This window comes from Gavialis gangeticus, unplaced genomic scaffold (assembly GCF_001723915.1).
Source record: "Gavialis gangeticus isolate Ggan-Ray unplaced genomic scaffold, GavGan_comp1, whole genome shotgun sequence".
In the NCBI taxonomy this organism is placed as follows: Eukaryota; Metazoa; Chordata; order Crocodylia; family Gavialidae; genus Gavialis; species Gavialis gangeticus.
In genome coordinates, this window is record NW_017729003.1 from 12,538,184 (window position 1) to 12,562,173 (window position 23,990).

General features: G+C 43.4%; 1 protein-coding gene across 3 annotated transcripts in view; it reads right to left on the bottom strand.

The window, feature by feature from the left end:
• Positions 1-23,990, bottom strand: part of LOC109290980 (prosaposin-like) — a 39,531-nt gene that overhangs the window by 7,516 nt on the left and 8,025 nt on the right. Inside the window, exons 2-11 of one of the 3 annotated variants that reach the window (XM_019507826.1) lie at positions 13,407-13,540; positions 10,147-10,221; positions 8,734-8,859; positions 7,393-7,587; positions 5,693-5,830; positions 4,609-4,665; positions 3,602-3,610; positions 1,567-1,683; positions 684-779; positions 72-258 (exon numbers count right to left, since the gene is read on the bottom strand). In XM_019507826.1, coding sequence (XP_019363371.1) covers positions 72-258; positions 684-779; positions 1,567-1,683; positions 3,602-3,610; positions 4,609-4,665; positions 5,693-5,830; positions 7,393-7,587; positions 8,734-8,859; positions 10,147-10,221; positions 13,407-13,540 — 1,134 coding nt within the window. Of the gene's footprint in view, positions 1-71; positions 259-683; positions 780-1,566; positions 1,684-3,601; positions 3,611-4,608; positions 4,666-5,692; positions 5,834-7,392; positions 7,588-8,733; positions 8,860-10,146; positions 10,222-13,406; positions 13,541-23,990 lie in introns of all 3 variants that reach the window. The other 2 variants (XM_019507827.1, XM_019507825.1) reach the window with 2 other exon arrangements.

Genomic DNA, 23,990 nt, shown 5'->3' on the forward strand with positions numbered 1-23,990 from the left:
TATCCTTGAGGTGGGCTTTTCAAATGTAAACCAATGAGTTCTGTACACAAATGTGCTGTCCCAGTGCTTACCAGTTTGTAAAGGGGTCAAATGCTTGGGACAGCATTTCAGCATGATACATATAGCTTCAGGATTAGTCGCCTCCAACAACATGACAACAACAGCCTTGCCATAGGAGTCCACAAAGTCTTTACATTGCCCCAAGACCCCATGTGGTAGGAGGTAGCAGACCTTTTCTATTCCATGGACTATTTCATCCTGAAACACAAAAATAGCAGGGGTGAGAAGGAAGCATAAGTCCCTGCAGTCTATCCCTGCATATCTCTCTCCCTGCCCCCTCCATGGGAACAGGAAGCTCTCATTTTCCTGCATAACCCTTCCCTCTGCTACAGACAAAGCTTTTACTGGGCATATTCATGCATAAACCATTCATGCAAAATAATGCCTAAGCCAATGCCTTTCCCAAACCTGCCTTTTCCTCAGTCAGGAGGCAGCTTGCAAGCAGCACTCCTCAGGCATTTATGGAATTCCATTCATTCACTTCCAACAACCCCAAAGTTTCTCTCTCCCCCATATCAGAGGAGAACATGTTCTAAGCCCAGAGGAGCATGCATATATAGCCTGAATAAGCTCTGTTTCTAAGTATCAGTGTACTAGGGATGTCTTCTTCACCAGCCATGTACCTCTGTCATGTTGTTCTCCAACAGGTTCTCCGCTGTCTTTATCACCATTTCACACACACTGCACAGGGGGGTGGGTTTCTCTGCGCCCTGGTTTTCCTGTTAAGTATAACAACATGGCAACACTTAAAAGATGATTAATATAATAGGGAACTGTGGTCATGTCTGTGGAACCTTCTGCTTTCCACCTTCCTATTTCAAGCAAACTCTATTAATGGTCCAGAAGACATTCCTTTTGCCTTGCAATCTCTCCAAGAATAAGCTGATCTTACTCAGTTTTATGCATGTGACACTATCCCATAAAAAAGGGAAGGGTCTGAGATTCTGACAGTTCCAACCTGTGTCTAACCATGAATCTTGCCAAAGATTTAAACTTTGGGTAAGGACTACAGTAGTTTGTTGGATACTGTTTGTAGAACTGTAGTTCATGAATGCAGTTACGATCAACTACAAAGGACTGTTCTGACTAGTGCTGATGGGAGAGGATGTAAAAACATTTGGAAAAAAATACAAATGTTCTCATAAAAAGATATATGTAATTGAAACATTTCAAACTGAGAGATTTTGACCAAATCTAAACCTGATCCTGTCCTACTTCTGTACTGTGTTTCTTGCTTTATTTTATCATTTTAATTTTTAGTCGCTGGTGAATACTGAGGTGGGTAACAGTATGATGGAACACTCTTCAAAGAGGAGAAGCTTCATAACCTAACCAGTTCAGCGCTGTTTACCAAGATAGTCATAATATTTAGAACAAATCTGGCAGCCAACCCTTATTTGTATAGCTTTCATTCCTCAGCCAGGGCTTATATTGGTTACAGGAAGGCAGAAGTAGGCCTGTTCTTTCCGCAGTAAACAGCAGAGTGTGCTGAAAGTCTCATCTTACCTCCACCGGCTCCATCACATTAAGCATGCTCACGACTTTAGCTGACAACAGGGTTATGAAGGGAACGGATTTCTGGGAAGTGCAGAGTCCAGCCAAGCCACAAATATCCTTCGGTTGCTAGAGAGAGAGAGATGCAAATCATGAAAAACAGAAAATCTATACCAATTTGACTAAGGAAGGAAGAGAGACCTCCAGGGCTGCACTGCACTCAACTACTATAGGTGTGAGGCTGTTTTCCCAAGTGTTCATGAGAGAACTGTAATTGTTATAGTTGCGGATAGGCTGTCCAGCCAGTGGACTAATGACATTTCCTCTGTTTAGAATACTGCCAAGATGACGTTGGATCTGTAACTAGTCTGGATTTAAACCTGTGTCATAGACATTATGCTCATATCTGTCTATGTTCTCTGCAACCAGCACTAAAACACCAACGCAGCCACATAACCTCTGCTCTTTCCTCCCTTGTAGTTAAAGTATAAGGAAGCCTTGCCACAAATAAGCTTCTGCAATATCAGTGGACAATTTACAGCAATGGTAAAGGCTGTGCATGGGTGAAAGGAAAGCCTAAGAGCAACATGTCAGACTGTCTGGCTAGGCACTGCCTTTCACTAGATAAGCAGATCAAAGTATTAATGTTACCACAGCACTCTGTGCATGCAACATGATATGTCTCTGTCCCATGACGGACACAGGAAGTTCAATGCTAATCTTACTCTGGTTTTATACCAGGGTAAGCCTTTTCATTTGCATGGAGTTATTCCTTCTTTTTTCTCAGAGCCGAGGTTGGAGATTTTGACTGGTGTGCGCCAATGATCCTGCTGGGACTTAAAAGCTGGAGGTTCCTGGCTAAAGGGTCTTGCCCCTCCACTTAGGGTCAGACTGACTGTCATATTTGGGGCTGGGAAGGAACTTTACCCCATCATCAGATTGGATGTACTGTGGGGGTTTTGCCTTTCTCTGTAGCAGAGGATGTAGCTCTCTACCTGGGATCTCTTGACTATATATTAACAACCTTTTACAGAAGCAGGACATTGGCTGCTGTGGTTCTCCTGCTTTACCTGTGGCAAGTTAGGGTGTTATGTGTTGTGCTGTGTCAGGGTTGATGGTAATTTTACTAAGTTAGATTATGGATGTGTATAGGATGGCTTGGAAAGAGAGGATCCTGCCTCAGGCAGAGGGTTGGACTAGATGACCTGTGGAGGTTCCTTCCAGCCCTACCTCTTAATGATTCCATGATTCTTCCCACCTACACAAGGCCTTCCATGACAAAAATTATCAAACAGAGGTGCTGGGAAAGCAGGATAGTGAAGGCCTTATTTTTAATTCTCAGTTCAGAGCCCAAACTTTGGCTGTGACCCAGAAAAGGTCAAGCACCCTTTGGCTATGACCCAAGGCAGTTCAAGCACCCACTTTGAATGCCTTCAAGACACATTTGGATGCTTAACTTCCTGGGATCCTATGATCCCTGCTGACTTCCTGCCCCTGGGGCAGGGGGATGGACTCGGTGATCCTCCGGGCTTCCTTCCAAACCAAATGTCTATGAAATCTATGAAGGGTTACCTCTAGGGAAGAGCCAGAAATGTGTTTCAAGAAACAAAAATGACAGGCCCAGACAAGACCAAAAACACAAGTTGATTTCAGTTATTTTCATTGAAAAATCACAAATCTAGTAAAAATAGAACTGTTTTAGAAAACATTTCAAACTTCAACAAATCTGCATTTTTTCATCACATTTTTCCTTGAAAATTTTCCATCAGCTCTGCATTTGGACCCTTCCAGAGTACAGAGTTAAAGTCAGGAGGATCACCCTAAGTCTTCCCCACCATCAAAGCAAGGTCTTCACATTGGAGCAGAAACAGTAACTTGCACAATGAAGACATCTGCTCCCCCTTCTCTTTCATCCCGTTAAACTTCATTTGTATCTGTCAAAGCTGACAATAACCAGATGTTGTACACAACTAATTAGCCAGAGAAAAGAAATTACAGTGATTTAGATAAAAACAAAGACATTACCACAGGCACGTTTTCCACATACCTCATCTTTCTGTCAGTGAAGAAGTAGAGTTGTGGAAAGAAAGATAACACAACAGTTACATTCAGTGGGGAAAAAACCTTCCCAAGCATTCAGACTTCACATATGCAAAAATTCCATACAGAAGAACCTACTTAGGAAATCACCTCCCCCCAGCTTTCAGCTATGCTACTTTACCAATATAAAACAAACATTTAATTGGCCTTTACCCATTTCAGTTTAGCCTCCAGCATACTAAATGCCATTTTTCATGTTGCTCAGAGAGACAGGCCCTGATCAGACCTAATCAGGACAGGAGTTTAAACACAGTCCCAGACAAAACCAATGTTAAGGTTGCTTAAATTTCAGGTGCCCAAAACTGACCTGCACTCTGATATGCTTTTAGCGGATATGATGTACCACAATGGAGACTGATTTATTCCAGTGGGAGGGACCTACTCAAGTATAAGGCGAGAAATACTCTCCTTGCCTATGAAGTTGGATGTAGATGCCATATTAGAAATAAATTTTTCCCACTGTGTATAGGCTAAGTCACATAGAGTAAACCCTGGTCACTTTGCCACTATCGTTTAATTTGCTGTTGTTCCAATGCTCCACTCTTCTCCCTTTCCCTGGTCCTCCAAATTATCAGCTTCTGATAATTGGTCACTAATGAACAATTTGATATTATTTGTATTCACTTCAGAATGGTGAATTAGCTAGGGTTGGCTGTATTACATTCAACTCTGGCAGAACAAAAGTATGCCTTCTGCATCTTCAGAGTGAGATTGGTAAAATCAGAATAAGAAAATACACCAATAGTTTAGTTAACAACATTCAGATATTAACCTTTCCAGACTCCACCTGCCCCACTGCATGGCCTGACAAGATATGCAGAGTATTAGATATGGACTTTTCACACATCCATAGAGATCCTTAGAATGCGTCACAGTCCCTTCAAGACATTAAGGTAATTCTTGCCAGAACAAGTTCTGATGAAGAATGGGGTGTTCTCACTATATTCAGCTTACCATGTATGTCAGCAACTGGAGAACTAAGTCTGAGTACTCAGAGATGTAACTCTTGCACTGTGTGAGAGAAAGACATTCAAGTAAATACCCATACGCTACACTCACCACAGGAGTTACCAGTGATGCAACATTATGAAGGAGATTCAGCAATGTCAGAAAATTAAAACAACATTTTCCACAGCAAATAGTCTGATCTCAATGCACATTTTGAATCTGTCAGTACTTTGACTCACTCTATGTACTGTTACCATAAAGGAAGTTCCAGACTTTTGCATTAAACACTACTTTTCTGTCTTAAAGTTCTAGCATTCTTTGCCTTGCCTTACTTTGGGATAAACTATCCCTAAGATTTAACTAGCATCTTGAACACTGACTTTAGGGAGAAATGTTATCTCAGAGATAGGGAGGGAGGTAAAAGGACATCTTTAAAATTGGTATCTACCAAAAAGCTGGGTGGGGAGGGGCTAGGTACACCACACTAGAAATAGTAGCATCTCAGCAAGAACCATAGGGAGGTAAGGACCTAGGCTCCTTAGGCATCTTTGAAAATCCCAAACTCAATCATTTATGACCCAAACCTTTGTGTTTGATGAGTTGGCCCAGTAAATAAAATGGTAGTGAATTATCTACCCACTCAGAAGCAGTACACATGGTCTCTGCCCCAAAAAGCTCACCATCTAAGAACAAAAGCAAAATAGGCAGGATGGTGTTGAAACCAGAGTCTGCATATATACAATGCTTTTTTTTTTAAACCAGTAATTGTCAATCTGCCCCAAGTGGACCCTTAGCTTAGTTGCCATAAGTTAATTAACTTCATATTGGCTTCAGGGTAGGAATGGGTTGAGGAAGGATTTGAAGGAGCAGAGAGTGGAAGTTTTATATGTGTATATACATTGTTCATCATGAACAAGCACAGCCAGAAATATTTTATCCAACTGAGATGGTAGGAAGGTAAAGACTGTGAAGAAAGACTCTAAGTCAGAATATTAATAGCATTTATCGCACAAACAGCCAATTGTTCAGTATCATCCAGACTGTCCCTAGAGAAGGTTTTCTTATCCTACTATGATCAAAATTACTCTACTTTGTCATCCATGTTATGTCCCAAGTGTGCGCACTCCTTCTTAACTTCAGCAACTACAGACTCAAGGAAGAAGTTGTATTTCATTTCTTCCTGAATATCGGCTATCAGCTGAACGCAGGTTCCGCATATATCTCCTTCCTGCTAGAAGAGAATAGGGGAAACCAAGATTAATACACGTGGCCCAAGCTTATGGTGCTATTGTGTCTTCCCCATTAACAGAGAACCCATTTATAGTACCTACCTCTACACCTTTAAAAAAAATTCATCTTTACAATGCTGCTATAAGGCAAGCATTATCTTCTCTGACTTGTGAGGAAAACTGAGGCAAAGAGGTTAAGACCTATTTGTAAACATATTTATACACTGCTCTGCTCATTGCTTCAAGGCCTAAGCAACAAAGGAGTCTCCTTTTGAAAAAAAAATTATGCCCTTAGACACTGTTAAGTCAAAGGACTGATCTGCATTCCAAACCAAAGCCAGAACACCACATTACCTTATGTCAATCAGTGCAGTACCATTGCCTTATACCCTACCTGAGGAACTGGTCCTCCTTGCGTTGGAAGTGTAACTGTGAACTGGAAACCTGAGCAGGCTCCTTGCTTTCTTGTATAAAGCCTTGGGTGTATTTCCATGTCTAAGGAGAAGCTATGAGCCAGGGGTCAGCAATGTTTTTGGGCCAAGGGCCCAAAAAAACCCTCCTGCAACCTGAACATGGAAAATGTTGGTGTGCTGGGGCAGGTGGTGGGAGAGCTGCGAGGGGCCCAATCCTTGATGTGGCAGCGCAGTCCCACCCCTTTCCTGCCATGTTCCCTGAAATCCACATACAGCCTCTGCCAGCAAAGAGCCATGCTGAGGCTCTAGACCCTGGTGCAGCTATTTGCAGCCTCGTGGATGCTTGCTGCAAGCAGCCAAGGCTCTAGGCAGGCTCCTGCCACCTGCCATGGAGCCTGGGCTGCTCACAGTAGGCAGCTGTGAGCCTGCAAGGAGCTGCACTGGGGTCTGGACCCCCAGCCTAGCTCACTGCTGGCAGTGGCTGCACATGTGCCTTGGGGAACAAGGTGGAGAAGAGACCAGGGTTGTGCTGCCCCCAGCCCCTTCCCCACTGTGCACCCCAAGATGCGTGTGCAGCTGCCAGCCATGGAGCTGGGTTGAGGCTCAGGACCCCAGTGCAACTGTTTGCAGCCTGCCTGCCGCCTGTTGTGGGCAGCCCAGGCTCCGTGGTGGCAGCAGCTGCATGCCTGCCTTGGGGTGCATGGCAGGGAAGGGACTTGGGGGAGTGCAACCCCAGCCCCTTCCTCACTGTGTGTCCCAAGGCATGCATGCAGTCGCTGCTGGCTGCGGAGCTGAGCTGAGGCTCCAGACTATGGTGCACCAGTTGCAGCCTCCCAGCTGCCTGCCACATCCAGCCGAGGCTCTGGGCAGCTGCTGCCTGCCACACAGCTCAGCCTGCTTGCAACCTCCCAGCTGCCTGCTGGGAACAGCCGGGGCTCCATGGCCAGCAGCAGCTGCCCAGAACGTGGGCCAGCTGTGGTGTGCCAAGCAAAATGGCATCATGTGTCATGTTCTGGCAGACATGCTAGGGGTTGCTGAGCCCTGCTATAAGCTGTTAACAAGTACTGAGACAATGGAACACAAGATCTCCTGTTTTTTGCTGCAGCTTACTGACTGCAGAAGTGAATCTGTCCATATTTCATCCTCACCCAGGTCTCTTGCTGGGGCTTGTTTTGAGGATAAAGAAGAAGAGGGACATTAGCGATGTAGGGAGGTGCCATTTCAGGGAAGTCCATCACCGTTTTCCCATCAGACCGCAGTGGCTTCTGAAACTTCAAAGCACCCATTTGACTCTCCTGGGATAGGCAAAACCTGAAGGTACCACACAATGCCTGAGGGTTAGCCTGGAAAGAATACAAAAGGACAAGTCACCACTCTGATGCACCTCCAAGTCTTGCTATTCAGAGGAGTGAATGGGTGTAAACAAAAAGCAGCCCCCATCCCTGCTGCTTAAGGCCCCTCAACATTAGTTAAGCAGCCAAGCAAATGAACAGACAGATGCTTAAATGCTCAGCAAAAAAAATTAGCATTTGAAGCATATTTTTCCCTTGCCACCTCCCCCCCATGCTTTTATGCAATGGAACCAATGTTATTATCTCACTGAACCCGTGGTACAATTCCACACTAATCCCCGCCACAGGAAATGTTTTTCAGCTTGTCTATCTGCCTACGGTTTATGAAACCTCATTACCTAAGACGCTTCACAAAAACCAACAGTGTTTGGGATAAGCAGGAGTGTCTCTAGATAAGTAGTTCAAACTGAGCAAGAAAAAAACAGTTAAAGGAAAAAGTTGAGCTAGAGGTACTCATAATACATGAGCTTTCTGTTGCATCAGTTCATATACATCAGTTCATTTTAAATCATTTTCATCTGAAAACACGTTTTCTCTTTGTCTTGTGGATGTTTATTTATTTAAAATGAAAGGGGTCCCCTTTGTTTCATGTTGAAAGATTTGTTTGGTTTTGGGGGTATTCCACCTTCCTCTTCTGCTTAGAGAAAAGGGGAAGGAAAATTAAAAGCCAAAGAGGTTTCAAATCCAACCTAACTTGAAATCTAACTTTTGTTTAATTAGAAAAATGGAAAATTTCAAAGGAAACAAAATGTTTATTTGTAGAGACCCGGGGTTCCTGGTTTTGAGAAGAGGGTAAGAAAAGTTAGCTGTCCTGTTTCCACTATTGGAGTAACCAGTTAGTGTTATTGCTACCATCCCTCCTGCTCTCTGGTCCATCTGACACAATAGTGGGTTTTGCTTTGCCTTTCCAAAGGCAGGAACTCCTGATTGTTCTGTTGAAAACTGCGAAAAGCTCATGTGATGCCTCCAGCAAGAGTGGCTCCTTCCTTTTTTTCTTGTGAACCAAGAGACAAGGCTCCTCTGCAGGAGAACCCCCTCCCACTTAACAAACCCAACCCCTAACCAGTCAACAGATTTGGCCTTGCCATTAATTATGCACCAGAAGTCAACAACATTGTTTGCTCCCAAACATGTTACCAATATTTGTTTGCCAAACTGCAGGAGAATCATTACGCCATTGTCCACCATCTTCTTGCACTTGACTGACCAATCCTGAAAAGGAAGGTACTGGCATTTCTTAACCAAGAAAACACGAAGCTTTTCCTATAAGAGAAGAGAAGAGAAGAGAAGAGAAGAGAACCATTACGGACACATCCATAAAGAATTTTGCTACATCCAGAAAGGCAAAAACAATGCATCCATTCTTTGCATGCTCAGGGGAGACCTTGCAAACCCTGGTAACGCCCTTGAGCTGTACCCTTGGGCAAGTTCAGCAGATATTTTTATCTTAAACTCTCTCTTTCATGGAGTGCTGACCAAAGGAAATGGCACTTGCCCCCATCTACAGGACACTTGTTCTTCCAAAGAAAAGAGTGTCCCATGACTGATTGATCCAGAATCTTTAAGCAAAGCTGATGGATGCACCATCAATTCTTCAAATATCAGAGCATTTAAATTCCAGTTCAAATGACAGAGTATTTTGCAGCTAGACAATGATCTATCAGAGGTAAATTGGTACTCTGATTCTTCTTAGAGAGGAGGCAGGGAAAGGGACCCTATTTACTACATAGTGGACCAGATTCACAATTACGTCAATTCTTTTTTTACCCCCCACTTCAGGGTAACTTTTACATTACAGCTCACACAGTTAGACCACAAGAGCACAGGGTAAAGGGACCTCAAGGTAGAATGAGAAGCAGGACCAACATCTGTATGGAAGTTGCTGACCTAGAATTAGGAATACTGTAATCTACCTACAACCAACAAGACATTTTCAGTAGGGCTGTGCAAAGCTTTGGTTGCTGATTTGATTCAGGGGAGATTCAGCCTGATTCAGTGGCCGAATCTCTGAATCTGAATTGAATCAGGAGACCAATTAAAAGGTCCGAATCGATTCAAAGCCTCAGAATCGATTCAGAAAAGATTTGGAGATTCAGGGAGTCCCTGCTTGCCGCCACAGGGAGCTGGACCCAGGCTCTGTGCCGGTAAGTAGGGGGCAGGGGGAGAAGGGGACCATGGGGGGGACCCCCATCCCCTGCCTGCTCCCACAGCACCCCTGATCACCCCCATCCCAACCCAACCCCCACCCACTCTCCCAGCCCCATCAATGCCTGCCCTGCCCAGCCCGTGTCCTGGCACTTAAAAATAAATAAATAAATAAATAAATCCAATCGGCCAAATCTGAATCCGAAGCGAATACTAGCTGCTTCACACAGGCCTAATTTTCAGGTTTAATTCACATTAGATCATCTACCTAACAGCAGATCTTCTTCCCCCAACACCATGGACAAAAGTCAGGCATGGTATTCTTCCTGGACTTAAAGTACTACTATTGTCAAGGTTCTCTGTGCCTATTGCCCGAAAGGCTGCCGGGATCGTTAAGCTACTTACCTCTGTACAGTTGTCCTGCAAGATCCTCCCCGTCAGGGATACCAGTACTTTACACACATTACACTTGATGCTTTTCTGGGAAAGATGGAAAAGTATTTTGAGAGGGATTTGCATGTTGGTAAACATAAGGAAAGTTTATTTTCTCTTTCTGTCACCATATTACAGAGTGACAGTTGAAGATAACTTCTCATTTTAGGCACACATTTCAACCTCTTCTCCCCCAGCCTTTAAAAACCCCACATCTTGAAATCTCATACAGCCCATCTAATCCACAGCTGAATTCCTCTGAGAATTCTTTTGTCAGGACAATGGATCAGAAATGGTGTTTCAAAGGTATTGCGGTTTTACTGCGGAGAAGTATGTTTCAGTGATGTTTTGTGAATGAGAGAGGAAATATAATGGAGGTAAGACTGTAAGACCTGGTTCTTGATACATATATAGATAAACAGACTAGTATATAAATATAAGAACTTCTGCCATACACTGATTTGCTGATGGGAGAAGCAGAAGGCATGGCTGGGAGGGGAAGATGGGGTAAGCAAGGAGGAGTAAAAGGGGCGAGAGGGAAGGGGCTGAGAGCTGGGGACAAGAGAAAGCAGCACGGAGACTTCCCCTCCTGTCTGAGGGCAGGGGAGGTAGAAGAAAGGAAGGAAGAACTGGCTTAAGATGGAGTAGGAGATTGAAAGAGAAAAAGTCTGAGTGCAACGTATCTGGAAGAGGGCATAGGAGAGGGGGCACAGAGTAGAGGGAAGGGACAAGCACCACAGAATGAGGCTAGAAGACTGAAGAGAAGAGAAGGATGGAACATCATCCATGGTGAAAACTGTAAATATGCAGAAATAGTAGAAACAAAATACAGCAAGCAACACCATTTTACTGAATGGATACAGCTTCCCCTCTCATATTGCATTCCCCTTAATGTCTACTGCTCCCATATCCCTGTCGAGCACAACTCCTACCCCCCACCTCTACATACCTCTAAAGGACCTACTAACATCTGTATGGGGAGCCACACTTGGCTGAGTCACATGAAATCTATTCAAACAGAGTATCCCCAAGCAGAATGAAACCCGTGGCACTAATAACAAATCCCCAACAATACAGAGTGAAAATCTCCCAGTTCAAAGACATTAAGAAGGGATGAAAGTGTGTCTCAGAAAAATCCAGCTGCCCATGCAAAACAGTATGGTACTTCATTTACTAAAACGCAGGGATTCAGTTTTGTCCTGCATACCACATAAAGAAAGAGGGAAAAGATGCCATTGCTTGACTGGGTACAACATGAGAGAATGTGGAAAGAGGAGGACGATGTAGGAGTCACAAAACTGCAGAAGGCAAGAATTCTTGTGGGTGATATCTTTTACTGGACCACTGGTATGGTTGGTATAGATACAGGCTGCAGAAGATCATATCTGCCCACAATGGTCTAAGAGCCCAGGATAAGGAGAACACGCTGTTCAAAACCATCATTGCTATGTCAAACCCAGTTTCTGTAGGCCAAAGTCATCTCTACATTTCTGCCTGTTTTGCCAAGCATAGCCAAAAGGGATCCCATTTCTCTGTAACTGGTTGACAGGCAAAGGGCTTAATTCCCACTTACATTAAGGCTATTTTCACTTCTCTAGCAACATAAAAAGACCTTAAAGGGGGATTGTGAATGGCCTTAGAGAGGTCTCCAGGGAAAGAATTTTTGTAAAGACTCTTCCCCAGTCTTGTTTCCAGCATCCAACATAATCATGAGAACAGGCCAAGGAGGTGATCAGAATGCACTGCGCGACAGCAATTCTCTGCCATTCAAAGATAAGGGCTCCTGAGAAGCAGAGCAGCCCCAGGCCTGACTCGAGCTTACAACAGAGAATGAGCAGAGCCCTGAACAGCCCCAGAATGTGGAGGATAAAGATAACTTAAAACCATCTTAATCACCCATCCTTTTTCCAGCCGCAACCACAAGACTCAGAAACTGAGAATTGGGCCCTCTGTCTTTCTGCATCCAGCATCCTGTCAGTTTCTACTGCTTATACTAAGTTATAGTTTTTCCAACACACTGAGAATAATAATTACAGACATCTAGGCTATTGTAACTATTTCCCTCAGTTTCCCAAGAAGCGTTGCACAGAATTCTTAGGAAAACTGAGGATTTTATACACATTCCAGTTTATTAATTATTTTCAGCAGCACTTGGCACTAGATTTTTCCAGGAAGCCAAATCCAAGTTGATGGCGAGGACTTCCAGAAAGATCTTACAACACTGAGTGGGCAAGAAACTGGCAGATGAATGACAGTGTTGACAAGTGGAAAGTAAATGTACATAGGAAAAAAAGTCCTGAGTTATACATACACAATGCTGAGCTCTGAACTAGCTGGAAAGAGACTCTGAAGTCACTGTCAAGGCAGGATAGTGAGCTAACTAAGCCACTGGCCTGACCCAGTATGGCACTTACATTCTTATGTTCTTGCCGTCAGAAGTCCTGCAAATTCTCCAGAATATGTAACCTAATATGTTCGTTGAAATTATGCTTTGTCTCTAGCTGGTGTTACAGTTATACATTCATGTCTGTACACTTCAAGGGTCTGTTAGATTAGGGGCAGCCTGTAATAGGATTGGTGTAATCCATTTAGTGTGACAAGACCGTGGCAAGAGAGCTAAGTCTAGAGCTGATCAAGAATTTTTCAAACTATTTTGTTCACCAAAAAAATTCCCAACATTGAAACCCAAACTGTTCATAAAACGGGCAGCTTTAATGAATTTCCTGTTTTAAAAAGTTAGTGGAAGAAAAGTTTAGGGTCTTTTGACATATTTTACAAGACAATATGTAGCATTTGCAAGTAAAAGCAACTTGTTTTGAAATTTTAATAAAATTGGAAAAAACCTCATCTTTGAAACCCAGATTGTTAAATTGACCTTAACTGAACACTTTTCAGATTTTCAGTGCATGCCAGTTTCTGAGATTTTTACTTGCCAGACTGATTAAGGATAGAAATATATTTTGAAAATTTTCATAGGATGGCAAAAATGTTCCTTCTCCAGCTAGAGTAAATCAACTGATCACTCCCCACCATCCCCCCAGTGAGAGCATTCCCCTAGTGCAGTCCTGTTGATTTTGAAGAAAGATGCAATACAAGATTCTTGGAAGAGACAAATAACTACATGCGGATGGAAGTCAGATGTCACCTTGGTCCCCTAACTACAAACAGCAGCATGTAAAAATACCAGGTGTACTCAGAAGATAGTGTATCTACTGCTCAGACAGCACACTCACCACCGGCTGCTGCTTCCAGACAGTCTGCTGACACAGCTCCATGGCCCCACATTGCACTGCAGTCTGCAGATCCTGACACCAGCTCTCAGGGCCTCCTGCACAATCTTTCTGCCAGGAGAGGGGGCTTGCTGCCACTGTCAATGAGAAAGGAAATCAATATTCAAACTGTACTGCTAAAGAACATATAAAGTTACTCATATTGTTCCATATCTAGGCCTTGCCTACCTTGCTATGGTCAGATACATGTTAATTGCACATCTATGCTTAAGGGTCTGATGATAGCATGAGCTAATTCAGCATTGTGCATGTAGTTGGTTCCTCAGCTTGGTCAATGCTACCAGACGCACCAAGTTCAAAAATCTCCAGTGAATACAGGGAATGACACCTCCTGCACAGAAGAACCCCTTGGTTTGAATGCATTCAGTCTAAAGCAGCATTTCTCAAATGTGGGTTGCAAGAATATGTCAAAAGGGTTGCAAACAAACTTTAAAAATGGATTTTCTTCTCTTTTAAAGGAGAAAACTGTGGGAAACCATGGCTTTTCCCTTGCAGGCCCCCTCATGCCCCACACACGAGGAGGCTAGGGCCTGAGGTGGGGAGCAGTGGGTCGGGAGTGAGGGGCACTGGGTCGGGACTGGCCACTGATGTTTACAAATGGGACCTGGTACAAAAAAATTGAGAACCACTGGTCTAAAGCAATATGAGAAACCATGTGAAATAGTTCATGTGAAATTTGGGAAGAGAGTTCCAGAAACTTGAATTACAAATCTTTCTACTGTCCTCGGCCCCCAGCTTCCCAGAAGCCTCGGCCACAGCCTTCTCTCACGCACCATTTGCTCTGAAGGGTGCTCTGAGGAAACCTTTTCATTATTACTAAAGGGCCTGCTTCCTTTGGATTTCCTGCTTTAAAACTGAACTAAAACTTCAGTATAACTTGTAGGAAGTTTTGCAGATATTTTCCCTTTGAGCAGCACCGGTTCTCATAAGGGGATAGACAATTCAATAGACTATTTCTGAACAACCATCAAGATAAGTGTACATTTTACAAGGGCAGTATCATATAAATGCATGGATACTTATCTTTGGAAGTCCCCTATTAATCTCTTTACAGTTTACTCAACCCACCAGCTACCAAGCCCAACCGCATGAGGAAGTCATTCTTTACCCTTTGATGTGTTTTGAAATCAGGTTTTGCAATAATAATCTTTTTACTAGAACAAAGACTTTACTCATGCAGTAAGAGTTATCCCCAGCCCACACCATGTTCACTGACTAGTCAAACCAGCTAAGGAAAACTCATGCTTTGGTGCCCCAAACCTGCTTCTTCCCTTCTTGCCTGTAAAAAATTAAAGCACATGACAAGCTTCCATTAGTGCAATTCATGGAAGGAGAGTGAGTAATGCTTACTAACAATCAGACAGGACAACTGGGAGGGGAAAGCATGGTCTAATGGTTAAAGCACCAGGCTGGTGTTCAGGATTTTATTCTTGTTTGCTGTGCTACAGAGCTCCTAGGGGATGTTGGGAAGTCATGTAGGCTGAATGTTCTGCAGTAGCCACTAACTGTAAATTAACTTATTTTTTGAGAGAAGAAGAATCAAATCTGAAATTCCATAGAGCCCATTTTTAAGAAGTGTTGAGTGTCCAACTCAGTCTTAACTGGGGAAGAGGAATCAGTCCCTAGGTACCTCCAGGTGAGCACCTAATTTGAGGCATTCATTTTAGCAAACTTTAGCTTTAGTCTTCCTGATCTTCAGCTCCCGATTTGTCAAATGGGAAGGGTAGTTCCCTACTTACTTCATGGGGTATTGCAAAAGTTCATTAACATTTATGAAGCATTGAGATGCTGCAGTGATCCTGAACAGAAACTCAGGAAGAAATGAATACTTAAGTTTTTACATAGTATGTGGGTGCTATATAGTAAGTAATGCAGAGGGCACATTCATTGAATAAGGAAGACAGAAGGAAAGACTGAACACCTAACTTCAGTCCTTAAAGCAATTCTGTTGCCATGCATTGAATGAAACAGGGGTTCTGCAGACAACAGTAGTATGAGATGGTATAACTAAAGGCTGTATGTCAGTGCATATGCACAAGATTGCATAGACAATCCGAAATCCTGTAACACTTGAGTAACTGGGTTTTTCAAACTTAAAAATGTTATTTTAATGCAGCTTATTTTCATGAAATATCTTTACTACATGGTCAGGAACAACAGCTGAGTTGGCCTAAGTCAACAGAACAGGTTCTGATCTGGAAAGCTCCTACCACAGACAGGAAACAGGAACTGGGAAGGCAAAAGGAAAATGGAGAATTTAAGTACATTCTCATATTCCAAAGAGTTCAGTTGCTTAAGGAAAACCCCTACTTTTAAGCTCTTCATCAGTATTGTTTGTTTACTATCAGTGTACTATTTATAATAACAGAAAAATGCTCCTCAGAAAATATATTCCTCCTGTTAAAATTGTTTTGCTTACCCTGTTCCTCTCCAAATCCAGTTTGCCTGCTGTAGTTCTACAGCTCAGCCCATTGCTATTGACTAAGAGAAGCAGAATAGTTCCACATATGTTGACAAACATCCCTTCAAGTATATGTATGAAAGGAGATTTACACCAGAGCAGGGCTGGGACAGATCAGATTTAACAGGCCAAGGAGATCAGTCCACCTGACTCAAGTGCCTGTTAAACAATGATCGGGACCTGAACCACACCACAACTTCCCTAATCAGGAGGTCAAGTGAAGAGGGTCAGAGCAATTGACCTGTTCTGAGTCATGGCACATGGTTACAATCTTACAGATACATTCTACATGTGCTATTTACTATGGCTGTGCAAAATTTCCCTGCAAGTTTAGTTTCAACACTATTTTTGACCCGTTTCGAGGTCAAAACAGCAAAATTGAAACAGAACAGACACAGTCAAAACAAAACGAGGTAAGTCAAAACATTTTGACACTGTTTCGATGTTTTGCCCATAGGCTATAATGGGGAAAGTTGAAACAGCCTATAACTTTATCATTTCTGGCCTGGATGAACCTTGCAAGAATGGTAGCCCCTTCTGAAGGGATGATGCCTGCCAAGTTTCAAGGAAATAGATGCAGGGGTTCTGGGGCCCTGCACCTCTAGCTGTTGACAGGCTAAACTCGTGTCATGGATGCGTGTGCAACTGTGTCTGTCTTGGGGCAGCGGAGGGAGAAGGGGCGGGAAGAACTACTGCAGGCCTGGCTGCTAGGCCCTGCTGCAGCCACAAAGCCTGCCAGCTGTCAAGGAGACAGGTGCTGGGGGGAGGGTGGTTCTGGGGCCTGGAAGAACTGTTTCAAAGCCATCTCCTAAGACTTAGGCTCCAGCAACTCATAGATTGTAAGGCTGGAAGGGACCTCAGAAGATCACTGGGTCCAGCCCCCTGCACCAAGCAGGAAAGACAACTGGGGGTCAGGTGACCGCAGCAAGGTGACCATCTAGTCTCCTCTTGAAGATTTTCAGGGTAGGTGATCACACCATCTCTAGAGGGAGCTTATTTCACAGTCTGTACACTCTAGTTGTGAAACAGTTTTTCCTAATGTTGAGCCTGAAACAATCTTCAGGCAGTTTGCGACCATTATTCCTAGTTTCTCCCAAGGGTGCCCTGGTGAATAGTTGTTCACTGAGTCCTAGATGTACACTTCTGATGTAGCGGTTAGCTGCTACCAAAGTCCCCTCTCAGCCTTCTTGTTTTCAGGCTGAAGAGTCCCAGGTCCCTCAGCCTTTCTTCATACGGCTTGCTGTGCAAGTCTCTGATCATACGGGTAGCCCTTCTCTAGACTCTCCCAAGCTTTACCACATCCTTGTTGAAGTGCAGAGCCCAGAACTAGACGCAGTACTCCAGCTGTGGTCTCACCAATGCCAAGTAGAGCCCAATAAAGCTGGAGAATCACTTCTTTGCAACAGTTTTGCTGGAGATGCATCAATTGATACATGCCAGGGTATTGTTGGCCCTGCTAGCTACAGCATTGCACTGCCGGCTCATGTTCAAACTGTGGTCAAGTATTACCTCCAGGTCTGTAGTGGCAAGTGACGAGGGATCTTCAGTCCTGCTTGCCTGATGAGGCAGCAGTTGCCCAAGCACCCATGTCATGAGTTTTGCCTGTCAGCAGCTAGGGGTGCAGGGCCCCAGAACCACTGCACCTATCTCCTTAACAGCTAGCAGGCTTTGTGGCTGCAGCAGGGGCTAGCAGCCAGGCCTGCAGTAGTTTTCCCCCCATCTGTGCCCCAAGAGATACAGCTGCAAAAGCACCCATGTCACAAGTTTTGCCTGTCAGCAGATAGAGGTGCAGGGCCCCAGAACCCCTGCACCAATCTCCTTGACAGCTGGCAGGCTTCATAGCCTCAGCAGGGGCCACCATGCCTGCAGCTTTCACTCTGCTGCACCTTAACACGCACACAGTGTCACCCATGTCACAAGTTTTGCTTGTCTGCAGCTTGAGGTACAGTTTCCCTGACCCCCCTGCACCTATCTCTGTGAAACTTAGCAGGCTTTGTGGCCTCTGCAGGGGCTAGCATGCCTGTAGTTTTGACCCCACTGTGGCTTAACATATACACGTGACATGAGTTTTGCTTTCAAGACTTAGGTGGAGGGGGTTTGGAGAAACTGCACCCCAATCTCCTTGAAAATTAGCAGGAATCATGCCCTCAGACGGGGCTACCATTCCTGCAAGTCTCATCTAAATAAGGCCAGAAATGACAAAGTTATAAGGTGTTTTGACCTTCCCCATTATGTCCTATGGGCAAAATACTGAAACAGTTTCGGTGTTTCAATGGAATGGAACGAAACAGCTGTTTTGAATCGAAGCAAAATTCGGAACTTAATGCTGTTCTGTCAAAACACTGGTCGAAACAGAACACAGCCCTGGTATTTACTCAGAGGTAATTTCAGGGATGGGATGCAGTCTCATGTATTTTTCTTTGCTATATCAGTAGTGTGGCTAGGAGGAGGGGGCAACTGGGGCAGCTACCCTGGGTGCTGACTTGGGAGTCAGAGAATGGGTTGGGGGAATGCAGAAAGGTATGAGCTGCCACCACAGCCACACAATTATGCCAGTGGCACAGTAGTGACCAGAAGTCTCCACATCCCCCATGGCTAAGTACACAGAGTCAAAAAGCTTGAGGCTGAATAGATTCAATCTTTGCAGGTTAAGCTAAACTGTGCAGATTGAACTGATAAGCAGACATTGACTTTTGAATCCAGAAATGCAGGCACATGCCTCCCTTCTCTGCTGGAACAGACAGCTTGGGTCAAAGCCAGCCTGCCCACCTTAGAAGCAGAGGTGTGTGGGGGAGGTGCAAAGCATCTTGGGATGCTGGGTTAACTTGAACTTGGAGAGGATCTGGGACAGAAGTTCAGTAAATCCATTTAACCTAAATCAGTCAAGTTTGATACTACATCCATCCAGGTTTATCTTAAACCAGGTTTAACCATTTTGAAAGCAGTTTATGTGCACTGAACTTCTATTGTGTTACAGATTTTAACTGGTTTCTGATGACTGTTACCAATTTGTGTAATTTCTGTCCCTAGGTCACATGTTCCACTGCCCCAGGTGCCCAGCTGCTTTATTAATCCTCTGAGCAAGAGCACATGGCAGCTTAGCCACTGTTTTATTTTAGGGGCAAAGATCCATGACTCAAATACTTAAGTACTAGACTGCATTCAAGCCTGGCAGAGGTTTTGGCTTATCATGCCAGTGTTTTTAGCTAGAGGTTTTTTTGCCTCAGCCACATCCAGGTATGGCAGATTGCAAAACAAGTTGGAGTTGCCTGAACATAAGGCATCACTGCTTAAAAACAGGACAAAGTGTACTATGGAAAATGAATACTGAAATCCCAACTTCATAGAAGGTAAAGGCAACACACTCATTCAAGTAAATGGGACCAGGATTTTACCACTGCTATTTATTCTAGTGCTGGACATTTGACAATAGGTTCAGAGCGTGAAGCACCCAACATATTTACCACAAGGAGTTGACAGTTGAATAAGCACATGAAGTACTCTATATCCGAGACTGCTTTCTACATCCAGCTTTGGTAAATCACTCACTGTGCATCACTTATCATAGACGGCGGGAGGCAAGGATCTCATCCTCAGTCAGTGGCTGCTAGTCTTGAGAGCCCCATGAGAATAAATGGGAAGACTTGTTAAACTCCTAAAGTACCCCACAATTTTAGAACCCTCAGCAGTTTCAGCAGGTTTCCTCCCACTTTAGAGGGTTTTTTTTTTTTTATTAGACTGGTTGGCTCACCATTCCTATAACAAATCACATTCCCAATGTTAAACTGCTGCACTTAGCTCAGGAAGTGCACACCCTTCTAGCTGGCAGGAAAGGAAGCACACATTCTGCTTCCGTCTGGCACCTTTGCCCAATAAGGCATCACCTTATATTTGGCATTAGGATGTAGTCTGTACAGCATCCTACCACTCAATTAGTGTCACGCTTCTTGCCCATGCTCTTGTCTTTTGTTTAACATGAAACGTTTTTGATTACTCACTCAAAGCAAAGCATTTCTGGCCAGTATTAAGGCTGGAGCAGGATTACATACCCACCTATTTGTGTGTCATGTGCCCCACCTTGGTTGTCTAAATTTCCTCTGTAGCAATTGCTGTGGCAGACAGGCATATAACCAACTCCTACCAGTATGATGCTACAAGTTCCAAATCCCAGCACCCAAGCCTGCCTGGTCTGTAGGAACAGATCTGGCAACACTCAAGAGCTGAGGGTGGGTGTAGGCCTCTGCTGCACAACGACACTTTCCCTAGCTTTGGTTTATGCTCATCTGGGGATTGTGGACCTGCATGTGCCACTGTGAAGAGAAAGGTTGATGTAAATAACCTTACAAGACAAAGTTTCTCCTCAGATTGTCTCTGTTGATTTCAGCGAGCTTCCCTTTATGACTGATTTGATAGCACTAGCTGTTGGGAATATTAGATGTTAGGGAGCTTTAAAATCCTCCCTAATTATGCAACCAGTGAGATCTGCAACAGCAGCAGCAACCAGCTGAGAATGAGACAGACCAAAAAGGTAACAGAACATTTCCAAATTAGCTTTGGCATTCAGTGCAGAGACCATCTCTGCGCACTGCCAGAAGAAAAGAGTCCGGACTATTCCTAGCCACTCTGCTTCATTGTGATGTCAATAAAAAGAATTCGAAAGACTGCTTTCTACTCCACTGGCCACCACTTTGTTCCCTTGTGCTCCCATGCCTGTTGGTATCCATCTGTTGTCTCTGGATTAGATTTGAACTGTGACCCCTGTAAGTGGGGACCAATCTTTTCTTCCGTATTTGCCCAGGGCCTACCGGAGTGGAGTCCCAGATAATGGCCAGGGCTCCTTGACACTACTAAAATTCAATGATCAAAACAATAAATATAGTTATATGCCAAGTTCTCCTGAATACCCAAGATGTAGAAGAAGGGATGAAAATGATCTTAAGTTGATCTTTAAGAACACCTTGCCTCATCCCTACCCAAATCTTGCTATTTCCTTCTTGTGATGACCCATAATACATCTATGTTGCTGTGACTGTTGTGAAACTGCTGAAGCAAAAGCTGTCCAGTGGAGCAAAAGACAAAGTGGGGTTTTAGTTTTCCACATGGTTTTGAAAAAAGAAGTTTTTCTTTCTCAATGGAGGGTCATAAAAAAAAAAAAATCTTAAAATGCTTTTGCTAAATCAGTCTTTCTACAGAAAACCTTTGTGGGACATTGCCAATATTCCTGCAATGCTGCTTAATTCTGACATTATGGAAAAAATGGCAAGACAGCATGCAGCAACAGCAGCTATTTTTTGCTAACCATTCACAACTACTGTACTTACTTGCTCAGTGGTTTTTGCCTTTTGCTTTTTAGAAGGTAACAGCACAGTTCAGTTACTATATGCCTAGCAAGCCACCACCTAGAAATTAAGGCTTGCTTAAAACCAGTCTAAAAAAGGATCCTGTAAGACACAAGATTATGGGAATCCGTGACCTTAGTCTTTTAACAATTTTCTGATTAGGTACATTAGTACCAAACCAAGCAGGTTTTTTTCCTTCTTCAGACAGCCGATTCAGCCTGGAATCTGAGAGTCAGGCAAGTCTTTTCATCTCACAGACCGTCACCATTAGTAAAGGGTCTAAAAAGACTACACAATATATCTTCTTTTACACCTGTTGGCTGCAGTTGGCTTGCACAGGTTTAACAGTTTGTTCTGCAACTGGAACTTTAGTAAATAAAATATATATTTTTCCAAAAATCAAACACAAGTTGCTTGGGGAGTTTGTGTTATACAACATTAAATAAGACACAAGGTGTATCTGCTTTTTAGTCTTTCATTGTAAACTGCCCTTAACCTTTTTTTGGGGACAGGTAGCATAGAAATCTAAAATATAAGCACTATTTTAGAAATTCAGGGTGTATTTCAGGGATGTCCATGTTTAACTTTTTTCTACTTTTCCCTTGTGCTTTTGATCAAAGTTTGGAGACAATTTTTTAATTTTCTGCAGTGCATCACAGACTTCATAAACAGCCCAGCTCTACTTGCATTTGTTTTGTTGCCAGCAGGTATGTTAGAGTAAAATGTTAGCATTTTATATGGTTATCGAGTACAGTAAAGTCACACTTGCGTTTTCCTTCCTCCCTCCCAAAATTTGAGTTTGCTAGAAGGGTTTCTCTTTCATTCATTTTTGAACATCTCTCTCAGCACTAGGCATTATTTTATTATTATTTATATTGATTTATTCCTCATTCTCTCCCAGAGGTTTCCCCCCCTCCTCTCACTAAAAAGGAAAAAGTATATTCTCACTGGCTGGGAGGACCCTCCTCCCTACAGGCATGTCTCTCCCCTCTCCCAAACTCTACATCTCTCCTGCACTATTGGGATTTTCATTTGTGCCTTTAACATTTTCTCCTCTTTTCCATTCCCTTTCACTATGTTCTTGGATACCATGGCAGGGAGCCAACCAGTGACGTGTACAGAACAGGAAAGAAAGGAGGAACAATCACAGCAGAGATGCAAAAATCAGTCTGTACATAAGGAGATAGAGAACAGAAATGAAGTGTTCCACTGAGTAGTTTACACACTTGCAGAGTATCCCTGCCTTGGAGTAAACCCAATAGCAATTTCAGTCCCAGCTACAATTATACGTTTGTCTCTCTTTAAAATGCCTGGCATACATACATGGGAAGTACTTGTATTCCAGACAGGCAACACAATTAGTTTACATTCCACTAAGCCTAATAATTAACAAACAAGTAGTAGATGCACCTTTTGAGTGGGGGGAGATCCTTATCTAATGACAAAAAGTGGGGTTAAGCTTTGACAAGGCTACGAAGGACTGCCTGTCTGATGTTGCCTTGCTGGCTGAATCCGTTTAAGGCAGGATCACACTGACTTCAATTATGGCTTCATCAAGACACCCACGTGTTTGCTCAGAGCTCTCAATTGTGTCAGACTTGGGCTTTTAGAGAAGACAAACAGGTTTAACACTACAAGTCCTTCACTGTCCTACAAGGTTTCACACACCCTTAGCCAAAGAGGCTAAGGGCAGGTCTATGCTAGTAACTCTTGCCTTTATCTGTGTGACTTTCTACAATATTCCCAGACTTCCACAAGCCCTAGTGGAGGTACAGTTAACACTAGCAAATCACTACTTTCAACAGCATAGTTTATTTTGTTCAAGGAGCTGCCAGTATATCCACCTCAGTCAAATCCCCTTTGTGGCATGAGGGTTAAGTCCCTCACATAGCCAAGAATCTCTCTCTGAAAGGTGAAAATAGAAAACAGGAATTTCTTTGAGACCTTTAAAAAGAAGCCTTAAGAGGTTTGTTGCTAAAGGAGTCTTCCTTAATGAAGATCTTAGTTCAGGAAGAATATGGGCACATGCTTTGAGCACTTTGCTGATTCAGGGCCCAAACATTTGCAACACTAATGCAGCTGCTGTGAGGACAGACTAGGACTTGGAAGGAGAGGGATTAGAGCCAGTGTAAAGAGGAGGAACCAATCTGCAGAAGTTGCAGCAAACTGTCTTAACCAGCTCCTTCCCCCCCCACAGCACCAACATTTCTCATCACTGTTCCTTCTCAGCAGTACTTCTCAGGCAGTTCCTTCCATGGAAAGGGCATGGCTCCAAGAGGAGCTGTGGTTTAGCACTACCCACCTGCATCTTGACTATGAGCTACCTTAGTCCTCCATGGATTAGTTTAATACCTCTGAAAGCTTAGCCATCCACTCCTCTATTAAAGCCTTTTTGTGGTGGTTTTAAGTTGTGCTTCAACTAAGATTTTTGGGGTCCCCCCTTTTGGTTTTTTTCTTTTCTTTTTTTTCTTTTTTATATACAGTATATTTTATAGTTCTCTATCAGTTAAAAAGGTACTTTTAAAGGAGTGGTTTTTGCCTAGCTTCCCCCTGCCCACAAACATGCTTTAGTGTCTGACTTGAAGTAAAACTAGGAGGCAAGTTTGTACCGTTGAAAAATTAAATGGCTAAAGCAGCATTTATAGCACTCTTTCACTCTAGAAGAGTTACTCAACTCCTAAAGAAAAAGAGAATGAGATCAAGCTCTAAAACAGGGAAAAAAATAAG